Source organism: Triplophysa rosa, linkage group LG12 (genome assembly GCF_024868665.1).
Source record: "Triplophysa rosa linkage group LG12, Trosa_1v2, whole genome shotgun sequence".
NCBI lineage: Eukaryota > Metazoa > Chordata > Actinopteri > Cypriniformes > Nemacheilidae > Triplophysa > Triplophysa rosa.
Genome location: NC_079901.1, coordinates 8,186,123 through 8,211,031, shown reverse-complemented (window position 1 = coordinate 8,211,031; position 24,909 = coordinate 8,186,123). Strand labels below are relative to the sequence as shown.

At 41.8% G+C, this 24,909-nt stretch overlaps 2 protein-coding genes across 7 annotated transcripts in view; one reads left to right on the top strand and one right to left on the bottom strand.

Moving 5' to 3' along the window:
• Positions 1–1,708: 1,708 nt before the first annotated feature.
• wt1b (WT1 transcription factor b) lies at positions 1,709–21,803 on the top strand. The gene is made up of 9 exons (XM_057347435.1): positions 1,709–2,090; positions 3,556–3,678; positions 4,279–4,369; positions 9,117–9,195; positions 10,429–10,536; positions 10,957–11,104; positions 12,746–12,835; positions 21,060–21,152; positions 21,265–21,803. Exons 1-9 carry the CDS (start codon positions 1,709–1,711, stop codon positions 21,384–21,386), a joined length of 1,236 nt encoding a protein of 411 aa, XP_057203418.1. The 3' UTR covers positions 21,387–21,803.
• A 586-nt stretch (positions 21,804–22,389) lies between these two features.
• kifc3 (kinesin family member C3) overlaps positions 22,390–24,909 on the bottom strand; it is a 39,870-nt gene continuing 37,350 nt past the window's right edge. For all 6 annotated transcript variants that reach the window (XM_057347430.1, XM_057347429.1, XM_057347433.1 and 3 more), the window contains one exon: positions 22,390–23,694. In XM_057347430.1, coding sequence (XP_057203413.1) covers positions 23,646–23,694 — 49 coding nt within the window. In that variant the 3' untranslated portion in view covers positions 22,390–23,645. The remainder of the gene's footprint in view (positions 23,695–24,909) is intronic.

The window sequence follows — 24,909 nt, the reverse complement described above, 5'->3', positions numbered from 1 at the left end:
AGAGGATCACACTGTCGACACTTCAATTGAAACCCGCTGTCTGTATTAAAGTGATACTTTTACACTACATATAATGTGTTACACTCTATACTGTATGTACTGAATGTATATGGTTCCTAATAAAAGTACATTTAGATCCATGGGAAAGCAAGTCTCTAATTTAACGGAGTAGAATCTTAACTTTTCACAACTTAAAGGGATAGTTCACCCAAAAATGAAAGTTCTGTCATCATTTACTCACCCTCTCGTCATTACAAACCTGTCTGACTTTCTTCTGAAGAACACACAAAAAACATATTTTGAAGAATGTTGGCGCCCAAACATTATTGGACCCCATTGACTTCCATTGTATGAACACAAAACCATTGAGACATTTCTCAAAATTTCTTCTTTTTTTTCCTACAGAGGAAACAAATACAGGTTTTAAACATAAATGATAAAAAACATGATAAAATATGACAGATATTTCTTTATTTACTAAACAAACGTAAGCATTTTAAGCAATATTTCATGCAAGTTAACAAAACAAAGAAAAAAGAATGCAGTAAAATCACTTACATTTTCTAAGAAACCTTTTTTACACCACTGGGTGGATCAAAACCTAAACACGGGTCACAGGTCTCAGGGACAGGGAGCAGAAAAAACTATCCACACTGTAAAGATTTTTGCTGTAGTTATGCAGCTAGTTGCCAGTAACTTACTGTAGATTTATATTTATCTAATTTATTGGCAACAGTTTGTTCAAAGATAAATTAATATTAAACATTAACAAGTCTTTATCTTTACAGAAACAAAACGATAAAATAACAGCCTCTGGGAACCAGACATCCACATAAACCTTTTTCTGCTTTTTTTGTAATTTTGGTTCCCAGAATTCTTTGCATGAGGCTGTTATTTTATAGTTTTTTTTCTGTAAGGATAAAGACTTCTTAATGTTTAATGATCATTTATCTTTGAACAAACTGTTGCCAGTAAATTACATAAATGTAAATCTAAGTTACTGGCAAACCGCTGCCAGTAATACTGTAATTTCTACAGAAATTCTTTACAGTGCAGTTAATCATGACAGAAAATAGTTTTTCAGCTGATTTTGTTTACAAATTGTGAATTTGTAAGAATTGTGTGGTGCTTCCATCAACTGTATGAGAAAACAAACATAAATGAATAATGAATGCTGATGTTGGCAAACATAAATAACACACAACCATACATGTTGTACACAAACACACACACGCGCGTGCACAGACACATATTTACAACAAGCCATTAGTCAGAAGTGGATGGAAAGTGCAGTTCAAGTAAAAGATGAGTAAGGTACATTTTTTCACAACCCTTCTGGCTCCTCCTCCAGGCATGATGGGGTGGTTTTTAAAGTCGACAGACCCAGACAAATCTACAAGAGTGAAGTTACTCCTACCTCAAACTCTCCTGATCGCTCTCCATGTTTTTCTCTAAACACCTCACCGGCGCTTCCTATCACTCCATCCATCTCCACCGATCTCAGGAGCAGACAGAGTCCCAGAATCTGCTCGACTGGACCCTTTGTAGGACGTCTTCAGGCCCCTCACCGTCATCTTTTGTGGAGATAGGAGTTCTTCAATTTTTTGTACGTATTCTTTGCATTTGAGACCTCTGCGCTTTTCTGGAAGAGTAGATATTTGTTTGAATGTGCTGGACCTAAGAAATCTTTTCTTTTTCGTGTGGCCTGATGGGAACGGACGTCAGAGACCTGAGCGCCCTTCTACCAGCGGTCCCGTCGCTGGCCGGGGTGAACAGTAACTGTTCTTTGCCTGTCAGCGGAGCTCCGCAGTGGGGGCCGATGCTGGACTTTCACACAGGCTCCTCGTACGGATCTCTTCCCTCCTATTCGTTCATCAAACAGGAGCCAGGCTGGGGGCCAGCGGACCCTCACGAGGACCCTCACTGTGGTCAGGGGGCCTTCACCGTACACTTCTCAGGGCAGCTCACAGGAGCCGGAGGCTGCAGACACGGGGCTTTTACAGATTCTCCTTCCAGTCAGAACAAGATGTTCTCCAGCGGGCCTTATCTGACAGGCTGTATGGACAGTCCTCCTGTAGCACGGAACCAGGGTGAGACAGCCGCCCGTCTCTCGTGCCTCATATTCAGCATGTCTTAGGTTCCACTGTCTGTGGGATTCTGTTATTAGTTTACTCTGAAGCAAAGAGAACGAAAAACATAGTAGTAGTGTGTGGGGGTGTATTTGTTTGGGACTTTTTAGGAAGTTTAGGACTTACTCATGAAGGTCAATATTTACCCTGAGAATATTTGGTAACACTTTATTTTACGGTGCCCTTGTTATGTTTCATGTATTTACTATAGTATTTACTATATGTTTGCATAATTACATGTAACTAACCCTAAAACATCCAGTCCCTATAGAAAGTACAAGTAGTTCATTATTATTTGTCAGTACTTAAATATATAACTACACTGTAACATAAGACATGTAAAATCAAGTGTAACCGAATATTTTTACTCAAACGTTTATTTTACATTTACATTGAATTTCAACATTTAATTACTTGATACATTTTATATACATTTGATAGTAAAACGAAGTGATTAAATATAAAGAAAAAATATTTTCTCTGCTTTACTAAATTTTCAATAAAATAATTTAGGGATCTAAACAGATATTATAGTAAATGTACAGCAGCAGGTAACTAACTATTATAAATATCTGATTTCTTTTAGAGTAGTAATTTATATCTGATAATAAAAGAAAACACAAATCTAATGTGTTTAAAATGATATCTTTTTGAAGGAAACTTACATTTCTAGTCTAAACTTCTTTTGCAAATCATAAAAGTCGATTTTTAAGTTGATCAAAACCTTAGATATGCAGTTTACTAAACAATATTTTGGATCGTTTTACATTTAAATGTATGCAGTTGGCAGATGCTGTCCAACGTGTGTTAAAGGGCATTCAAGTTATACAATTAACATTTCCTGGTCATTTATCCCATGACCTCTGCTCTAGAAATTGACCTACTGGAACACTAACAACTAATACTGATGCCATGCAGATTCCAACACTACAATTTGTATATACTTTTAAGTACTTTTTTTACCAATCGTTTGAAAAAAAAACTTCATGTACAAAGTCAAGTTATTGGTTAAGAAAACTCACATTAGTAAGTCTGAATGCAAGATGACCCTTAAAAATGAAAAAAATCTCTGCTGTTAAAGCAATAGTTCACCTTAAAAAAATGAAAATTCTGTCATCATTTACTCACCCTGTTGTCATTTTAATCCTGTGTGATTTTTTTCTTCTGCAAAACACAAAAGAAGATATTTTGAAAAATGTCGGTAACTGTATATTTGTCTCCAAACTGTTGGTCTCCATTGACTTCTATTGTATGGACAATATATCTTGTTTTGTGTTCTGCAGAAGACAGAAAGTGGGCATTATTTATATGTAAATAATGACAGAATTGTCATTTTGAAGGTGAACTATTCCTTTATGTTTGACCTGGTGTGGCCAGTTTCATATGAAATTAAAAGTGGACTTTTTTTGCTGTCTCTGTCTCTCAGGTTATGGTCCAGTGACACTGGATGGAGCTCCCAGTTACGGCCACACACCTGCACACCACACGACATCATTCCCCAACCATTGCTTTAAATATGAGGACACCATGTCTCCACAAAGCACCATGGGTAAGCATCATTTCTTTGCTACCATGTCAGTTTTTTCTAAACCATTGGTATGGATTTGCGGTGAGACTGATCTGTTTTCTGATTAAACGGGGAAGTGTTTGAGAAACCCTAAATGTATACAAGCGTTATGACAACAAAAATGTGCATCTGTTTTCCTCATATGCTTCAAAACTCTCAACATCTCTATTTGTACGTGTAACTGTTTCAAAATGTGTTGATCATAAATGATAGTACCTCATCTTCAGCTAACAAAAGGAAACAGAATTATGGACTGTGAGAAGAATGTTTTGGACTGTCAGGGGACTGATTCTCCATCTATGGCCTATAAGAGTCAGGCAGGCGGTGGGGACTGTTTTATGGTCTCAGGGAGCTCTGAGCTGTTTGGATAACCTCAGAATAAATGAGACCACACTCTCCAATCTGCTTCCATTAGAGATCTCTGTTAGTTCTCCTGTAAAAACGCTTCATGTAAACATGAAAACGGAAGCGTGAGGCCTCAATACATTTTGGAGTTTGCATTCATTGTCTTGTTAGATTTTTTTATATACAGTAGTTGCATGTTGTAATATCTGTTTGTGTTTTGTCTTTGTGAACACGCAGGTGAGCAGCAGTACTCCTTCCCTCCACCGGTTTATGGGTGCCACAGTCCTCCTGACAGTCAGACGCTGCTCTTGAGAAATGCATTCAACAGGTATCTTTATTGGTTCATCATCTAGGCTAGTGGTTTATTATTATAAGAAAAAGCAACCACAGAAGTGTTTTTTCTAAAAATACAGCATTCAATGATGTCGCAGAGAAAGTGCCCAAAAAAGTACTGCTGAGTAAATAGAATGCTCTGGATTCATTATGAATTAGTTCTTTCAGCAGCATCTGTGTCATGCTGTGGATTACCACAGAAAACTGTCTGATTTGTCCCTCAGTTTGTAATAGCAAGCAAAAATCATTTTACATGGACTTTCAATGGAAGTCTATGGGGCAAGACATTCTGGAGGGTTAAAAGCAGAAATGTGAATATCTTTTTTAATTAAACTTACATTAAACTTAAATTAAATGTCTAAATTGTTCTGTATACAGAAGTGTTTGTTGCTGTAATTGATCTGTTATGACTACTATACAGATGAACTACTTATATGCAGTCAACACAGTCCATGTGACTGGATTTTCTCTTTGTAGTTCTTTTTCTGGCATCCTTGTGTGTATTATGTAATGTTATTATGGTTTGCTAAAACAAAAACCATTAATATATATATATATATATATATATATTTTAAATCCAATAAAACATCATCCTAAAATAACTTTAAAAATCAAAACAAAAACTGAAATAAGTTTAAGTTGAGTCAAAAAATTGTTAATTGAAAATATAGACCAAAAATAATAATACAAACAAAATAAAAAAACACCTAACAAAATCCCTAAAACCAATAAAAACAAAACATTTTAAAATAAAAGCTAATTCAAAATATTAAACTGCAATAAAACTGAAAACGGAGAAATGCAAATGTTACAGGGTTTGATGGCTTTACATGGGATGATATTGCATGTAACTGCACAGAGTTGGTGAGATATTTTTAAGGGAGCACATACTGTAAACTGTATAATGTGTCTTGTGGCTAAACTTAAAAAATCGGAGTATTTAGTAATGTTTCTTTTAATGTAATACCCTGCCCCATTGAGCCCTATATGTACAGTACATTACTGTAAATGTAAAGTTTGTCTTGATTCATTATTTTCTGTGAATTTAACAGTAATTCACAGATGTTTTACAGTAAATACTGCTGAAATAGTTTTTACCCAGAATATCCACCTTTCAAAATAGGAAGGCATACACTTGTGGGAGTTAGCTGTGGCATAACCCCCAGCATTCAGAGTCCCGGTCTGTATGACTGAAATAAATCCTCTGTAAGTCTGCATCGATCGCTGCTTTCTGCACAGAGGTTAAGAACTACACAGCAGCTCTCAGCAGGCCAAAAAACACTCACAGTGATCTACTGGCCATTTCCTCCGCATTCCTCTTTACTTCTCTGCCCGAGAGAGAGAGAGAGAGAGAGAGAGAGAGAGAAGGACAGAGAAAATTTTTAAAAACCTTTCTTACAAATATTTACATATTGTCCAGTTTTGTTTGTCAAATCAAAACAAAAACGATAAGGGTGAACTAACATTAACCGAGAGAGAGAGAGAGAGAGAGAGAGAGAGAGAGAGAGAGAGAGAGAGAGAGAGAGAGAGAGAGGGAGAGAGAGAGAGAGGGAGAGAGAGAGAGAGACATTTCAAAGAGAGCTTTGATAAAAAATATAAAAAAAGATTTATTTATTTTATAAATTATTTCCTTTTTTATTTATTACATTTTTATTATTAAATTAATTAAAATTCAGCTTTGAAACGCTCATCATCAGAATTGTAGCGCAGCGTGCAATCCTTCAAATCCTGCTCTGTCATATTGTTAGAGAAAAATATCACACAGAACTAAAAATTGATAAGAACCGAACACAGAGTCCCCACTTTTCCCCCTCCTCACTATAAACACAGATCTGCTGCCTGGAGCTTGAAATGGCTTTGGAAACCATCACAAGAAGACACACAAACACACACTCGCTCGCTGGTATCAACCTGGTACTGCTGCACCGTGTTCTGGTGACCCCATGAACCTTCACTTCTTGGCGATAAAACACGATTACAGGGAAAGCCAAAAGGGAAATTCCAGTATAGTTTTCATCACCAAAGTCTGGCCTCTTGCATTTCGTAACACAGCAATGTTCCAACCAGCCATAAACCACTGATGAAATATCACTAGACTGTTCCATACTGTATGTATACTTTACTAATACATTACTTAATATTAAATAATATTAATAAATTGATAATACTACTACTATAAATAATATCAGTAATAAATGAATAATTATACTACAATTGCTACTACTACTAAATAATAATGATAATGGAAAAAAAAAAAATATATATACAGTATATATAATAAAAAAAATTAAACTACCACTACTACTAGTAATAATAATATTAATAATATTTAAATATTAATAGCAATAAATGAATAATTATACTACTAATAATAATAATAATACAAAGTGATAACAATTAAATAATATTAGTAATAAATGAATAATCATACAACCACCATCACTACTACTACTACTACAACTACTACTAATAATAATAATCATAATTTAAAAAAATAGTCAAAATGAATAATTATGCTACTACTACTACTACTAATAACAATATTAGTAACTAGATAGTAAAGTTCGAGTACAAACTTTATGTTGGCTTGACAAAGCCTGTCCTGAAGAGTTTGAAATAGTTTGAAAGATTTTATCGTTAAACTTTTTCTAACATGATGGAAAAAATAATGTGACCCCAGTGTGTTAAAACCGGGCTTAGTATGTTGTTAGCATGATTAGCATGTTACTAGCATGATTATAACGACAGCTGGGCGTGGCTTGGAATCTGCAATTGATAATACTCTAATGAGTGAAACGAACCAAGCCCCGTGTCTCTATGATGTTCTGATGCAGAGATATAGGTGTTGCTAAATGGTTGCTAGGCTAACCTGTTTGGTTGCTATGGGCGTGGGTTAGCATCTGCCAGTTGATGATACTCTAAGCTATGAGTGAAACGAACCAACCCCCGTGTCTCTACGATGTTCTGATGCAGAGATATAGGTATTGCTAAATGGTTGCTAGGCTAACCTGTTTGGTTGCTATGGGCGTGGCTTAGTAGAAACCAATTGATGATGCTTCAAGTCCCAAGTGAAACAAACCAACCCCCATGTCTCTACGATGTTCTGATGTAGAGTTATAGGTCTTGTTAAATGGTTGCTAAGTTAACATATTTTGTTGCTATGGGCGTGGCTTCGTAGCTTAATGAAATTTCAGGGATACTGATTGGTTGCCTGAGCCAAATGAGCCCACCCCCTTGTCTCTACGACACTGTGTTGCAAAGATATCCATCTGGACTTTTTATAATGGGAGTCTAAGGGAGCGGTTGATAGGTTGCTGTAAATGGTTGCTATGGGCGTGGCTTCGTAGCTTAAGGAAGTTCCTGGGATACTGATTGGTTGCCTGAGTAAAATGAGCCCACCCCCTTGTCTCTAAGTGGTTGTACTGCACAATTATTCAACATGGGACAGTTATGACGCCTTATATGGGCATGTTTCCTGTCCCATATAAGTCAATGGGGAATTTTGGGGGGCTCTTACACCCCAGGGGTGCAACTTACACCCCATTGTGAGGTAAGTTCTTACAGAGCCTGCCAGCTTCTTCAAACGTGGTAAATCGCAAGTTTCTACGACATCCTCACTTTGAGTTATGAGCCGTCAAAGTTTGTCGCAATGTTAAGTCTATGGGAAATTAGGTGGTTTTGAGAGTCCGGTTTTCGAAAACCAGAACCCGGATCAGTTAGAAAAGATATAACAACTCAAGTCAGACCAGACTGAAGGTTTGTGGAAAGTTTGGTGGATGTAGTTTGAAAGCTCTAGGAGGAGTAGCAGTCAGAAATTTTGGGGATCAGAAGAAGAATCGGAAGAATAATAATAAGCTTAGATACAAGATCAGTATGTTGGCTCTGTCAAGCCAACATAATAATATTAGTATAATATTCTTACACCCTTTTGTTTTCAACTTGTCCTTTTGTAAAAATAGATTTTCATTCGAAGTCTGATGTATTTTGTGACAAAAAGAACAAAAAAACCCTGCAACTTCAGCTCATGTCAAAGGCAAACAGCAGATGAGTCAAGATCACTTCCACAAACTGCCCAGCAATCCACATCATCATGCCAGTCACCAATCTCTCCAGCCAGAAGCATGTGTGACGTGTGTGATATGCTGTATATGACACCACACAGCATGTGGTGTGTGTGTGTGCAACTTCCACAGTGTTTAGTCTACCAGGTTTCTTTAACCAGCAGAAGTGAATAATCCCTGTGAAACATCAGCACACCACACCGCTGACAGTGTTAACTAAACTTCAAGACTCCAACAAAACATAAAGAAAACAAGATTAATAAGGGGATCGTTCACTCAAAAATAACATTTCTGTCATCATTTATTCACCTTCACGTTGTTCAAAACCTTTATGTGACCATTTCCTCCGTGGAGCACAGAAGAAGATATTTTGAAAAATGCCTCAGCATGTTAGTCAATGGGGCTCCAATGTTGTTTGCTTACCAACATACTTCAAATGATCTTCTTTTGTGTTATGCAGTAGAAATAAAGTCATACAGGTTTGAAATGACATGCGGATGAGTGAGCGATGAAAGAATTTTCATATTCGGGTGAACTATCACTTTAAAGAATGACATCATCACTTTGCTTTACATTTTGACATGTTGTTTGTTTGCTTTTGTGTCTTTTTTCAGTCGGTAGAAACTGAGTAGTTACCATTGGGTCACATGACTTGTAATTGTATCTTCTTTCCTCTTGCAGTGATAGTCTATATCAAATGGCGTCCCAGTTGGATTGTGTGACCTGGAACCCCGTCAGCCCTCTGACGCCCCCCATTAAGAGGTACAGACTCTTTTGACAGTCACCAGTTGTGTTTTTGAGATCTGTCGCTCTATTGGCTGCTTTACCAGTCAGTCAGATGGCTCTTCCTGTCAAAGTGGGCGGTTCTTTGCAAGTCTACTGCAAAAAACACCAGACTTATGGCTCTGTGAGACAATGCTATGGTTCACACAATACTGGGTTCACAATTAAGACTATATCATGATATTATGAACACAATGTGAAAACCCAGCAAAAGTCAATTTGTCATTTATTGTTTTCTACATAAAATCATTCTACACACAAAAAAAACATTCTGTGAAAAATTATCAGGTTTTCATCTGTAATATTATCTTTAATATTGGCTGTATCTTAACTATTGACAAAGGCCATGTCAAAAATCAAAATGGTTGAAATCAATTAAAAATCCCGTCAGATTTTTTGACTTTAGATTGGATTTCACAGAAAGGGTCACAAATGTAAAATATTTGTAATGGTCCCGTCTGTGTTTCCCTTGTTGTAGTGTGCCTTGTCATTCCTGTTGTTTCTATCTAGCCCTCTGTAATGACAGTCCACTGAAGGCAAGTTTAAAAGAACCCAAATGTACATATCATATGTAGAGGGTATGCACGTGATGTCACTTTCCACCGTGAACACCACGTGTACACACCCCCTTGAGTGGCAACACTCAGCAAAATGTCTGCTTACAGCATCAGAAAATGCAATTCCGCGCAACCTTTCAGTATCCAAGGAAACCTGGTTCCCTTGTAAGTCGTAAGGACCACCGTCGAGTCCAACTGCTTTTAATTTCAGCAAATGATTTTGCTGCACGTTTTACGTGTCCTGGCACGCAAGGGGGCGTGTCCTTTTGTAAAACCCAGTACAATAGCCTCACTATCCATTTTTTTTGTTAACCTTGCATCTTGATTTATTTTCCTCTACATTTGTTTTAGCTTACCCTATTTATTGATACAGTGATACAGTCTGGCTAAAGGCCGGAAATGAAAGTGGCACACAATTGTGGGAATTCAGGGTTGTGAGTAATTGTGGTAGGAAGAGAAACTGTGCCACTGGATCGGGTGATCTGGACACAGGACAGAATATTGATGCCAGCTGTCCAGATAAAAGATTTGGTTTCCAGTCTCTTAACTCCGATTGCCATGACAACCAGGAGTTTATCTATTGAATGAATAAATGAATGGGCTGTGGGAGGACTTGTCAAGTGTTGTCTCTTTGTGACCGGTCTCTCTCTCTCTCTCACAGTTCAGGTTATGAGACTGAAGCGTCTGCAGCAGCTCCTGTGGTGTACAGCTGTAGTGCTCAGTATCACATACACACCAATGGTGTGTTCAGAGGAATGCAGGTGAGTTAATACAAACAACACACACCTTTCACAAGACAAGCATTACAAGCCCAGCGCTTAAATATTCAGAGACCCCCCACCTGAGCATCAGAGGGGTCCGAGACTCCCCCCAGATCATCTTTCTCAAGGTCCATTAACAGTTAAGGTTGAGCTCGAACTCTCAGCCGATACATCATAAACTCTTAATGAACATATATCAGTCTTAGAAACAGCAGAGAATGTCCAGAGATCTCTCTGTGTACATTTTAAATATCATATGCTGTTTTAAGGCTTTTGAAAGCTAAACTGATGTTTAACAGACCATGATAAGAGCGTTTTGAGCCAGGATTGGGTAAATGAGAAATAACACAGAAGTTACGTTAAAACAAACAGAGACACAAAAGGGCGAGCAAAATCGAGTATTTTTTATCTGTCCTCCAGGATGTGCGGAGAGTACCAGGCATCACTCCCTCTATCGTGAAGTCATCGGAAGGCAATGAGAAACGTCCTTTCATGTGTTCATACCCCGGGTGTAGTAAAAGGTACTTCAAGCTGTCCCACCTGCAGATGCACGGCAGGAAACACACAGGTGAGCTGTCATCTGACATCACAGACAACGTGTGTAAAATGTGACTGATGCAAATGCAGAAGAAACACAATTATAAACTGATCCAGATACAGAGTTTCTCAACTCAGTATCAACATTTATAAATGAATTAGTTGCATTATATATATATATATATATATATATATATATTCCCTGCTGTTTAAGAACAGACCTGTAACTCACATGATGAGTTTAGATCTTTGCTTTTTTCTTCTTCAAAACAAAAGGAGCAGATATGTTAGGCAATATGCTGGAATTCGTGCATAACAAAGCTGCATTTCATCCGTGGATTTATTTATTTAGACCTGAAATCATATTGGTTGGCAGACATTGGTGGCAGGGATTTAAATGAAATGTAAAAAACTTCCCTGTGACTCAGAGGAACATTAATTCATCCGATCGGGTCTCTGGACATTTGGATTCCGGCTCGCAGGAATGTCTCACTTTTCATTGGAGTTACAGTGTCAGTCTGATAACTGTGATTTGTGTGAAAAACACGCGCACACAAACTTACAGTGAACTCGGGGTCACACAACATCACAAGAGAAGCCACAACCCAATGATTCTTACTGTACGCGTTTATTCTGCTGTTCTGTTGGGAAACAATTACAACAAAGCACCGTCCAAAAAATGTCCTGTTGCATGCACCCACAAAAAAATGACCCTTGTATCGTCACAGTTTTTATCAAAACATTACAGTACAAATTGTTAGCCAGTATTACTATTACTAAAACTATAATATAGCAACTTCTTCAAACTGGAGACTTCTGTCTAGAAACATTTTGTCATTTAGTATGATTTTCTTAATATATTGATATTCTTAATATACAGAAATACTAAAAAACGTGTGGAGCGAGTAAATTGAACAGCATGTATCAGTTTTCACAGATAAATCCATCAGCCTTTAATTAAAATACGTGTGTGGCGCCCCCTTGTGGAAGCTTAATTTCAATGACAGACAAGTCGTTGTTCAGCTCAGATCGTGGGTCTCTTAACATTTTGGACTCCCCAAAGTCCCCCAACTGTATTCAACAATATTCAAAGGTCCCCTCCCACTCAAAAAACTCGAAATTTCTACCCAATAAAACATTTTATAGCTTGACATTAACGTGAAAACATTTATTTATTACAAAAATGACCAAATACACTCTTAAAAATAAAGGTGCTTAAAAGGTTCTTCACAGCGAATTGAAGATTCACAGCGAATCCACATTGAAGAACCATTTTTAGTTCCACCAAAAAAAAATGTTTTTTTTTTACAGAATCTTCTCTTTCTTACCTTTTTATAATCTGAAGAACCTTTTTTCGCCACAAAGAACCTTTTGTGAAATAAAATGATTCTTCGGATGTTAAAGGTTCTTTGTGGAACCATTTAGACAAAAAAGTTTTTTCTCTATGACTTCGTGAAACATCTTTATTTTTAATAAAGTGTATAGCAAGAAATATCTAGATTTTTTTTAAATGTAGGCTCTTTCAATGCTCATTTTTTCTAATTTAAAAATATGAGGCCCCCTTTGACGTCAACTGGGACCCCCTTGTGGGCCACGGGCTCTCTGTCCATCACTGGCTCAGATGATCAGTTCAGTTATGGGATGAGTATGATAAAGTCTTCTGTATGTTTAGGAGAGAAGCCGTACCAGTGTGATTACACAGGCTGTGGCCGCAAGTTCTCCAGATCTGATCAGCTCAAGAGACATCAGCGCAGACACACAGGTAAGGTCATGCACAAAGTTTGATCAATTACAGTCCATGTCTGTTATAACTGCACTCAGTTACATTATGCCATTACTATTTTCCCTGCTTATAACATTCCTCTGTTGTCTGATATCGATCACAAAATAAGACCAAATTAGACCTAAACAGGTTCAACAAATGAAACTTCCTAAATCACAACTAATAAGCTCTCCATATTCTTCATAAACATTTACTCAGTAACTTTTAATCAATCATAGTCACTGAGTGCAGCTGTGACACGTCAGAGGAGATGTTTTTTTTTCTCTATTTATTCATCATTGGAGTTTGGGTTTCTCTCGCCACAGGGCAGTGTTGGCGTGCTCACCGGGAGACTGCATTTATTAGATATTATTTACTAGAATGATCATGCTTGTTCTATAAACACCATGTGGTGTGTTTGACATTTTCTGTTTTTCTTATTTTTTCCTGTTGAGCTGCTTTGGAACAATGCACATTGTGAAAAGCGCTATATAAATAAAATTGAATTGTTAGCATAAAAGACACAAAAAAAACCTAGGCCTATGCGTTACAGGAACACAGAACAATAAAAAACAAACAAACAAAATTGTCGCGCTTGTCTGAAGTTTAAAATCTTTGGTGTACCCGTAAGCCAATCACATAACGTTTGGTTATGACGTATGTTATGCGCCGGCTCAGCTGCCTCGTAAACATTGTAAACACAGGTCTGCGCCGCGGCGAAAACGGAAACATCGATCGAAATATCGGAGTGAAGATGGCTGTGAACGACTTTTGCAGATTATGTGAAGTAAATCTACGCATCCACGGTACAATTAGTGCATCTAAACTAATATTTGACCGTAGAGACAAACAAGAAAATATTTGCAGTCAACTGTCAAAGTTAGGATTAGTTCTGTTAAACACGGCAGCTCTTCGTAGATTTCGAGTCTGTCGGAAATGCTGCAATTTAATTGCAAGATTACAGCATGACATGGCAATATTCAAGGACTGGAAAAGAAAGAGACACTGACCTGTCAAAAGGGTGCCAGTTCGAGCTCGACAGATAAAAGAGACCGAAATACACCCTCTAAAACTCCAAGGGCCATAAAAAAGCAGAGGAAATAACCTCCATTCAAATTGTGAACCAAACACTCTTCTTGTTCGGGCTTCAGTTGGCAAACGCCGGGAATATTCTCCACAACAGAGCGAAAAGCATCCCGTGTCTCCGTGTCCGCTGTCGTTTTAGATTTCCCTAACCTCAACTACAATCTTAAATTCGGCGCTTAGCGCTACGTCACGGCTCTTAGCCCGCCCTCTGATCGCTGATTGGACGGCTGGTGCGGAGCCGGAGATAATAGGCTTGTTCGACTTGAGGCTAGTGATGGGAAGTTCGGATAATTTTACTGACTCGGACCTTTGAGTTTCGTTCAGCAAAATGAACGAATCTTTTTTCGAGTCATATCGTTCATTTCGTTAATTTTAGCAAAATATAATTAAAATGTTACATGTTACTTTCCTAACACATCTACTACTTATGCAAACGTTGATCACATTACAAACAATACAAAACTATAATGCTATAAGAAACAGAAAATATTAATTCATTGTTTACCTGGGTCTTTAGTCTATGATTAGCTCTTATCTGACAAGTCCTCGGGTTTGACTCGTTCGTTCACGACGTGACAGCTTCGTAAGCTAAACGTCTCCGGTTACGTATGTAACCTCGGTTCCCTGAAAGGAGGGAACGAGACATTGCGTTGATACGCTATGGGTTTCCCCCTCCTTCCTCAAATACTGAAGCCATATGCCGGTAAATTTTACCGGCCAATGACGCTCGAGCGCTGAGCTAGGGGCGGAGCCATCCACTGTATAGGCCGGCACCGAGCGGCATTGACTCAGAATCTCTCGACTGAACGAATATGGATAAGACCCTGAGAATTACAACACAGCCCGTTGACTGCTTTTCCCCGGGGATAACAAATGACCTCCAGCTCAACCTGAGCGGGACTAAGCATGATAACAGTATCCACCACTCCTTACTGGCCGCGCAGCACCGCCGGAGCCCGTACTTGTGTGTCATGTATCGCTTGTAACCAAGGGATTACATACTAACATCAATAGCGCACTTACCGCGGTCGGTGTAATCCAAACACGCAAAGGAGCTGCTTAATAAACAGCATACCGGACCTAGTCGAAACCACTCCGCTCATCGAGGGGCGTGGACAAGCGCCGATACCAAGACATATCACTGCACAGACAGAACATGCAGTGCAAATGAGGGGATCTCAAGGTTGTAAAATCTGGCAAAAGTGTCTCGCGAAGACCACCCTGCTGCCAGACAAATGTCTTGAATCGACATACCTTTTTCCCAAGCCCATGATGAAGCGACCTTCCTCGTAGAGTGGGTGCGTACTCCCCACGGATTGGGCTCTTCCTTAGATGCGTACGCTAACGCAATAGCCTCTACGATCCAATGTGATAGCTGCTGCTTCGATATCGGCAGCCCTTTGGGGCGGTCTCCGAAACAGACAAACAGCTGTTCCGTCATTCTGAAATGACTAGTCCTGTCCAGATAAAAACGTAGAGCACGGACTGGGCAAAGTGGATGCGGCATCGGCTCCGAATCCTGAGGAGCAAATGCCTGCAGCGTAATGACCTGCGCTCTATACGAAGTAGAAAGCACTTTAGGCACATATCCTCATCTAGGCTGCAGCCTGACCATACAGTCATCCTTACCGAACTCCAAACATGCAGTGTTTGTAGACAGTGCATGTAAATCGCCCACTCTCTTACCACACGCTAACGCGAGTAAAAGTGCCATCTTGAATGAGAGCACTTTCAACTCTGCCGTTCACAGCGGCTCAAAGGGCGGTCCGGAGAGTGCATTAAGCACCAAGGATAACTCCCAAACTGGCATCAAGTTGGGGCGAAACGGGCGCAACAGCCGTGCCCCTCTTAAGAATCCAGCGATGAGATGATGCTTTCCGACTGCTCGGCCATCGATGGGCAGATGAAAAGCCAAAATAGCGGCCACATACACCTTCAGCATGGATGGCATGCGCCCCGCATCTAGATAATCCTGCAGAAAAGACAGAATGACCGATACGTCACAGCTAGCTGCATTCTCTTTTCTCGTCTTACACCATGAAATGAAAACTTGCCATTTCAAACTGTACAGACGTCTGGTCGATGGGGCTCTCGCTTCCGCGATCGTCTCCAAAACTCATTGGGAAACGTTCAGCAGCTGCTCCTCGCGCTGACCTGCCAAACATGCAGGTTCCATAGCTCCGGCCTGGGGTGCCACACCGAGCCGCTCACCTGCGACAGGAGATCTCTCCGTAAGGGGATCGGCTACGGAGGAGCCGTCAGCATCTCTACCAACTCCGGAAACCATGGCTGGTTGGGCCAATTTGGCGCAACTAACAGCACAGTCTCTCTCTCCTCCCTGATCTTGTGCAGCACCAGTGGCATAATTTTTGCTGGGGGGAAATCATACTTCCGTCCCTTGGGCCAGCGACTCGAAAGAGCGTCCCCCTCCATGGGCGCGTTCGGTCAGCGAGAAGAATAGCCGGCAGTGCGTATTCTCCTCTGAGGCAAACAAATCGATATCCGCCTCTTCAAACAGGCTCCAGATTAGCCGAACCGTCTGCGGATGTAACCTCCACTCCCCGTAAACTGGACCGCCTCTGGACAGCATGTCCACACCGCAGTTCTGACTGCCGGGAACATGTACTGCGTGAATCGACAGGAGGTTCACGTCTGCCCAGAAAAGGAGACGTTCCGTCAGCCTCTGAAGCGAGCGTGAACGAATGCCCCCCTGATGATTGATATAGGACACCACCGTAGTGTTGTCTGTCCGAACCAGGACATGTCGATCCTTTATTAGAGGGAGGAAGCTGCGCAAAGCTAAAGATACTGCCTTCAGCTCTAGTAAGTTTATATGCCACATCGCTTGAGCGCTCGTCCAAGCGCCATAAGCCGGTCTGCCGTCGCAAAGGGCTCCCCAGCTCTTCAACGACGCATCCGTAGTGACAACCTTTCTGCTGACCACTCTGCCCATCTGGACTCCCTGCTCGAACATACTTGTGTTGAACCAGGGGGCCAGCGTCCGCCTGCATCCGCGAGTCACCACGATGCGCAACCGGCCATCGCGCCTCGCTCTGCGCGGCACCCGGTATTTCAGCCATAGCTGAAGTGGCCTCATATGCAGAAGTCCGAGCTGGCAGACCACCGCCACTGCTGCCATAAGCCCCAGCAGTCTCTGAAAACTCTTCAGACATACCGCTCTTCCCGGCCTGAACGAGGCGAGAGCGCTGACCAAAGACTGCACACGTTCCTGAGAAAGACGCGCTCTCATAGAGCGCGAATCCAAACTCATTCCTAAGAATGCAATGCTCTGTGTGGGACACAGCCTGCTCTTCTGCACGTTGATAGCCAGTCCCAGACTCTCCATGTGTCCCAGAAGCTGGCGCTTGTGGTTCTCAAGTACATCTCGCGATTGGGCTATAACGAGCCAGTCGTCCAGATAATTCATGTTGCGCATTCCACTCTGCTTGAGAGGGGCAAGCACTGCATTTACACATTTTGTGAATGTTCTCAGAGCCAACACCAACCCAAATGGGAGAACTCTGAACTGGTACGCTCTGCCTTCAAACGCAAACCTCAGGAAACGTCTGTGACGATGGGCTATCTGGACGTGGAAATAGGCATCTTTTAGATCCACCGATATAAACCAGTCCCCGGGCCGAATATGCGCTAGGATCTGTTTTACCGTTATCATTTTGAACGAGCGTTTCGCCAGCGCGCGATTCAGCGGTCTCAAATCCAGAATAGGGCGAAGACCCCCGCCTTTTTTGGGGACTAGGAAGTAGCGGCTGTAAAGACCGCTCTCCACATCCTCCGCGGGAACTTCTTCTATCGTTCTCTAGGAGAGAACGAATCTCTGCTCGTAAAACTGGCGCTTCCTTGTCCGGCACGTCTGACATCATTACACCGCTGAAACGGGGTGGTCTGCGTGCAAACTGAAGTGTATACCCGCTTATGACCGTGCACTTTACCCATTCCGACACTCCTGGAAGCACGCGCCACGCATCCACGTAGTGCGAGAGGGATCGAAGCATGATGTGACACGTCCTGAACAGGCCGCCGTCTGATGACAGAGAGCGGTTGACCATCCGACTGGTTAGGCTGCTGTCCTCTACACCAGCTGGTCCATCGGCGCGTGCCGAGGGAGTACTCGTGTTCAGACCGAGACAGCACACTGGGCTCGTGCCCTGCGGAATGCCGCTTGAGAGCGGGACTCCGCTTACATCGCGTAATGGGAAAAGATGAGGAGGAGGAAAAGAGCTCTGAATGTGAACATTGTTTGGTTTGATCTTTTTTGCAAACTTTATTGGCATATAACACATCAAACATTTCTCGCTGTCGCCTGCGGCATGCAAGGGAACAGACGGATTTAACACAGCAAGAAGAACTTTCTTGCGCGACGGCTCCGCGGTCGCTTCTCAGAGAGGCCGCTTCCTCCTCAAACCACTCCCATAAGAAACGCTGCTGTGGGTCCGGCACCGGTTTCGAAGGATGGGGCCCCATCTTCTTCGGGTACCGTGACTGTCTTGCCTTCGGTCTCACAGCCGGCTCTGAATCCGTCCTCACGCCAGCATGAAGAACATAAGGTGGTCTTTCGTGCCGCTTAAAGCGCTGTGCAGACGAAGATCTGGATCGCGGTGGGACTGCAGCCGGCCGCTCTCTCTTAGGCAGGAAATGGCTTAGGGCTTTCGACTGCTTCTGAGCCTCCACGAACTTCTCCAAAAAGGAGCCCACCGGGTCGCCGAATAAGCCTTGCGGAGAAATGGGTGCGTCTAGCAGCTGGGCTTTTTCAGACTACCTCATCTCCGTCAGCGTCAGCCAGAGGTGCCTCTGCAGCGTGATCAGGCTGCCCATACAGCGACCGATGCCCTGGGCCGTCATTTTTGTAGCTCTGAGCGCCAAATCGGTAGCAGAGCGCAGCTTCTTGAAGGAATCGGAGTCCTGCCCCTCTTCATCTAGTGTCTGGAGCATCCTGGCTTGAAAAGCCTGGAGAACCGCCATTGTGTGAACCGCCGATGCTGCTTGGCCAGCTGCCATGTACACCTTCTCAGCCAGGAGGTTGGTAGTGCGACAGGGCTTAGACTGTAATAACGGTGTGGATTTCCACCCAAGTTTAGCCGGACAGAGATGCGCCGCAACTGCCTCTTCGATAGGCGGCGGCTTCGAGTAACCCATTCGGTTGGCCCCGTCGACGGAATAAAACATGCGCGATCCCGCCGGTTGGATCCGGGTAGAATAGGGGCAGCGCCACGAGCGTGAGATCTCGTCATGTACCTCAGGAAAGAAAGGCGCGGGTCTCTGGGGTGGGGCAGCCTGGCGACCCGACTGCAGAAACCGCATGTCCAATCTGTTCTTGGCCGGTTGTTCGGGGGGGTGACCATTCGAGCCCCAAGTTTTGAACAGCTTCGGTGAGGATTCTCGCCAGCTCTTCTTCAACCGGGGCTGGAGACTCATGTGCTTCAGTGCAGTGGGACGACCAATCATCCGAACCAGAAGCTGCAGATGATGTGGCTCCGTCACTGTCGTCGCCGTCTCCCGCCGCAGCTCCAAACGACACCATATCCCGCACATCCTCCACGGGGCACAGGCTGAGCTCATCGTAGGACACTGGCGGTCCTCTTAAATGATGAGCATGCGAGACAGAGGTCGACATGTGTTCATCAGAGGGGCCTATACAGCACGTGGCTGCCTCTGTCTTTTCCCTGCGGCTCGGCGGCGACGGAGGGGGGAGGCACTGGGTTGTGCAGTTGAGGATCACTGAGATCCTAGCACGGAGGGCCTTGACTGGCATCTGCTCACAGGAGGCACAGTTAGACCCATTAAGCGCGTCTTCTACGTGGGCTCGGCCCAGACAGAAGACACACGCGTCATGCGCGTCCGGAAGCTCCATAGGACCCCCGCACGCACCGCATTCCTTGAATGACATCCTCTTGCCGGATCGCCAAAGGGGAACTTGTAAACGGCGTCCTCTTATTAGCATTGTCAATGGCGAGAAGTAGTCTTGTAGTTTGAAGTCTTGAAGTTGATGCTTGCTTCGTGAAGGAGAAAGAATCTGAGTCAATGCCGCTCGGTGCCGGCCTATATAGTGGATGGCTCCGCCCCTAGCTCGGCGCTCGAGCGTCATTGGCCGGTAGAATTTACTGGCGTGATGCAATAAGGCTTCAGTATTTGAGGAAGGAGGGGGAAACCCCTAGCGTAGCAACGCAATATAGAGAGACCGACTTGAAAGGGAACCAATGCAGTCAGAGCCGAAAAGAGAATTGATTAGTTCATCTCTCGAGTCTTCGGGTTTGAGTCGTTCGTTCATCACGTGACAGCCCCCTACGCTTTACCAATGCAGTCTGAGCCGGAAAGAGAATAGATTAGTTCACCTCTCGAGTCTTCGGGTTTGAGTCGTTCGTTCTTTTGTCACAGGACCCATAGAATGTTGCGCAATGCGCATGCGCGACTGGACGAATCACTCCCCGAGATGACTCGTTCTTCCCGAGTCACATTAAAGATTCGTTCAAAATGAACGAATCGTTCAAGAACGACCCATCACTAATTGATGCGGCGCCGAAGATCCGACAGGCGGATGACATCAAAGTACCGCGAGAGCGATTCGAAAAACGATAAAAAGTTTGCTTTCGAATCGCTCTTGCGGTACTTTGATGTCATCCGCCTGTCGGATCTTCGGCGCCGCATCAAGTCGAACAAGCCTAACCTGGGAGCTGGTTTTCTATATCAGACTGAGTACAGAAGCGAATTGAAATTGAGCGGACGTACGAAGTCTGACGTAGTCAGGCTACATGATGGGGAAGCAGTCAAGAATAGAGGAAAAGAGGTCCGAAGTTTCACTGGGTTTGTCGGTAGGCATCCTCTGTGTTTGGGGGATAAATGATTATAGAAATACATAGCATTAGCATTGTCATACCTTTAAATACCATCAATAAAATGTCAACATAGGCAAGATTTTTTTTACATTTAATTTTCATAATTATTTAGGGCCAATGTCCTAATGGTGACCCTAATCATTTCCTTCTGTCGTGCATTTTAAATCAGGCTTTTTTATTATCCACATTATTAAAGATCTTTCATCATAAAACATCCATAAAGTGTCTGAAGCCCACTGTGGTCATGTGAGTGTGTGTGTTGTCTGTTCTCTATGGTGGTGTTGTAGGAGTCAAACCCTTTCAGTGCGAGACATGCGAAAGAAAGTTTTCTCGCTCCGATCATCTCAAAACACACACAAGGACTCATACAGGTAAAACAAGTGCGTAAACCTTTTTTGTATCTCTTCAAACATTTTTTTGATGCATATGAATGAATACCATGTGAATATGAGGACTTTAACATGTTGCCACGTTTGCTCTGTTCATCATCAGGTGAGAAACCTTTTGTCTGTCGCTGGCAGAGCTGTCAGAAGAAATTCGCCCGCTCAGATGAACTGGCCAGACATCACAGTATGCATCAGAGAAACACGACCAAACTCCAGCCTTCAATATGAGACACCAACACTATAAACACACACACAGACAGACGCTGAGATACTCTCAATAGATGGACATGACCAGATGAGCTGTTAACATGAAGTTACAGCCACAGGTGAATCTGCTATAATGTATGCATATGCATTTATGTAGAAGCGCTTTCCATATGCTATATATGGGAACAGTGCTGTTTACTACGAGCAATATTTTACATCTTGTTTTTGTAAATAAGGATTCATTTTTCATGTACATTATTACAAATGGTACAAATTTTATGTACATGAACGAAAAGGTGATTGCACTGGATATATAGGTCATATTTTTTGTGCCGAATGTAAACAGGTTTACATAATTTGGAACATCCATTTAAAAAGTGAAATTTGACTAAATTGTTCATACAGTGAACTCTGGTTCATCTTTGTATATATTATTTGTTAAAGGTGCTGTGTGTCATTATTTGGAAGATCTATTGACAGAAATGCAAAATAATATGCATAACTATGTCTTCAGAGGTGTATAAAGAGACCTTACATAATGAAGCGTTATGTTTTTATTACTTTAGAATGAACTATTTCTATCTACACACACCGCGGGTCCACTTCCATGGAATTCACCATGTTGTTTCTAAAGGAGCCCTAAACAGACAAACTGCTCTACAGAACAAGTTTCGTAAATATGTTATCTCCTTCGGCAAAGTGAAAACTTGACGATATCTGAGTTCTGTGTCAGCCACCGTGCTTCGAAAGGGAGGGGTGGAGTGAGTGGTTGCAATTCACAACCTCCCCGCTAGATGCCACTAAAGCTTCACTTGTGTATAAAATACATTACACAAAAAAGTTTACTGTGTACACTACAGATTATTGAGTTTTGAGAACAAATTGCTTAGATTTTGGGTCACTTGCAAGCATGTAACATTCTGAATTGCAACAATGCTGTTAACAAAATGATGACAATGTGAAAAATAAGATCCTACTGGAAGCACAACTATGAATAAGATGAATCATTTAGCCAAAGTTTGGTTCAGAGCATTTATTAAAAACAGTGTACAAAAACAAAACTGTATACAAACGTACATCAATGTGAATACAAGCAAGACCCTCAGAGCCACAAACTGGTGGATTTTTACAGTTCAAGTCAAACGTGTCCACTGTTTACGTACTTTTAGCTCAGGGAGGGGTCATATGAATGCATACATATTTACAAATCTAGTCCTCATCCTGTTTACTCGCAGAGTTCAGCAAACACTGTATAGCATCATGTTCATCATGAAAATCTTTAATGATTGTCATAAAAAGAAACAAAAATTCGAGCACATTCTGACAGTCTCAACACATGCATGGATCAGGAAGACACGTCCAGGCTTTAAATGGCCTTTGAGTTTCTATAGTATATACAAAAAATACACAATGCTACCGAGAAATCAAACTCTTTGCATTATTTCTTATTGTCACGATTAAACGGTTTTCAACGTGTGTCAGTTCTAAAGGTATTAATTTTTCTTGCAGAAAAATTTAAGAGATTGATAAAGAAAAAGTTCTCTTAAGGAGACAAGGATCTCTTTAGAGGGATAGTTCACCCAAAAATGAAAATTCTGTCATCATTTAGTCACCCTCAGGTTGTTCCAAAGCTGTATAAATTTTGTTGTTCTGTTGAACACAAAGGAAGATATTTGGAAGAATGTCAGTACCAAGCAGATCTCACCCCGCACTATGGCAGTAAATGGGGGATGAGATATGTTTGGTTACTGACCTTCTTCCAAATATCTTCCATAGTGTTCAGCTGAACAAAGAATTTTTGAGTAGATGATGACAGCATTTTCATTTTTGGGTGAAGTATCCCTTTAAGATCTCAAGGAATCAAAATGAAAATATCCCGCTCGGACACAGATAATACAAACACGCACATTCAAGCATTGTAAATCAAATGCATTTACGTAACATTAACACTACAAATGACAGTCTCGACTAAAGTGCATTATTGCCCGGAAATACTTTGCCGTAACAGAAGGATCTCCACATCCTGAGGCAGCAGATGCTGTCGAGAGGTCAGGGGGATGGTCCTTATCTTCAATCACGTATCATTATAAATCACGTCCAATGATTAGGAATGTTAATTCGGTTGAGGTCACTCATCGTCGTGGTTGATAACACAAACCCTGATTTGCCAGTTAAGCTCCTTCCTTACCAGGAAGCAGAATATCATTGGTAGAATCCTCAAGGAGGGAGCTGATTGGTCGAGAGCTGTGGAGGATGAACGGCACTGAAGGTGGGCATCTCTCAGTGCTCCGTTTTTGAGGCGTCTGTCACGCTATCAACTTCATTCGTCCTATAAACGAAAACAAGGCAGAGATGAAGCGTGGGATGTACATAAGCGGTGATGACTTATCTTTTGAGGTTTACGTTTTAATGACAGCGAAAAAAAGCCTGGGGCGGCACGCTGTTCCTGTGAAAACCACACAACGGATATTATTAAAATACGCTGGTCAGATTTCATTTGCTATCTTCGCTCTACAATTTTTAACAATTCTGTAATAATTGTAAAATTTTGAAGTATAGAAATCTCTTTCGCTATGGTTAAGACAATTGAGCGGAGTTATTACTCATGTCACAGGAGAATCTTTGTGTGTCATAATAAGGTTGAACTTTTTTACCCTCACGATAATTTCACATTTGTAATAAAAACAACAAACACATCATCATGTCACCATCACCACAGGGCAGCCCAGCCAAACAAAAGCTGTGGGTTAGGGGTCTGCATTCCCAGAGGACTCGTGAATTTGTTGTTGCTCTGATTATATTTTTGATTCGCAGGCGAGAGTGGGCGGCATTTCTAAAAGTTTCTCTGTGGGAACTGTCTGTAATTTGTGTCTTTTTAACAAGAGCTTCATCGCTGTAGCATTCGGAAGTCGGACATACTGCAATTAATTAGTTTATATATATATATATATACGTCTAGAATGGGATGACTAAGTTATGTAAGAATTTTGGGGTAAACTATTCCTTTAAGAGGTAAGGATAAGGTAGGTTTGGCCTTTAATGTTTTAATCTTTTAACGGATGATAATTAGTGGCAAATTAGTGGCTTTTGCACCATTATGGGTGCAAAAGCTGGGCAAAGCCGTGCAGGGCAGTTGTGGCCTAATGGTTAGAGAGTCGGACTCATGACCAGAAGGTTGCCGGTTCGATTCCCAGGGCCGGCGGGTAACAACTGAGGTGCCCTTGAGCAAGGCACCTTACCCCTACTTGCTCCCCGGGCGCTGCAGTGATAGCTGCCCACTGCTCTGGGGTACGTGTGTTCACCACTTGCTGTGCGTGTGTTCACTACTCTCTGGATGGGTTAAATGCAGAGGTCATATTTCATTGCCTTGTACTTGTACATGTGCAATGACGATAAATTGAATCTAAAAAAAAATCTAAATTATATAAATAATCCGTTTTAAAATGCAGAACCTGTGGAAAAAGCATCTAAATTGAGGGGTGGACGTGGAAAAATGTCCACCGGTGTGGAATGCAAACGAATCACGCAGACCTCTACTGTGGGT

What these genes read in the sequence shown, in the direction of transcription:
- wt1b (XM_057347435.1), top strand. Translation starts at nt 1,709, where the DNA reads ATGGGAACGGACGTCAGAGACCTGAGCGCCCTTCTACCAGCGGTCCCG. An exon ending in GTGTGTTCAGAGGAATGCAG is followed by an intron (nt 10,537 to 10,956) that starts GTGAGTTAATAC and finishes TCTGTCCTCCAG; the next exon opens with GATGTGCGGAGAGTACCAGG. An exon ending in GACTCATACAGGTAAAACAA is followed by an intron (nt 21,153 to 21,264) that starts GTGCGTAAACCT and finishes GTTCATCATCAG; the next exon opens with GTGAGAAACCTTTTGTCTGT.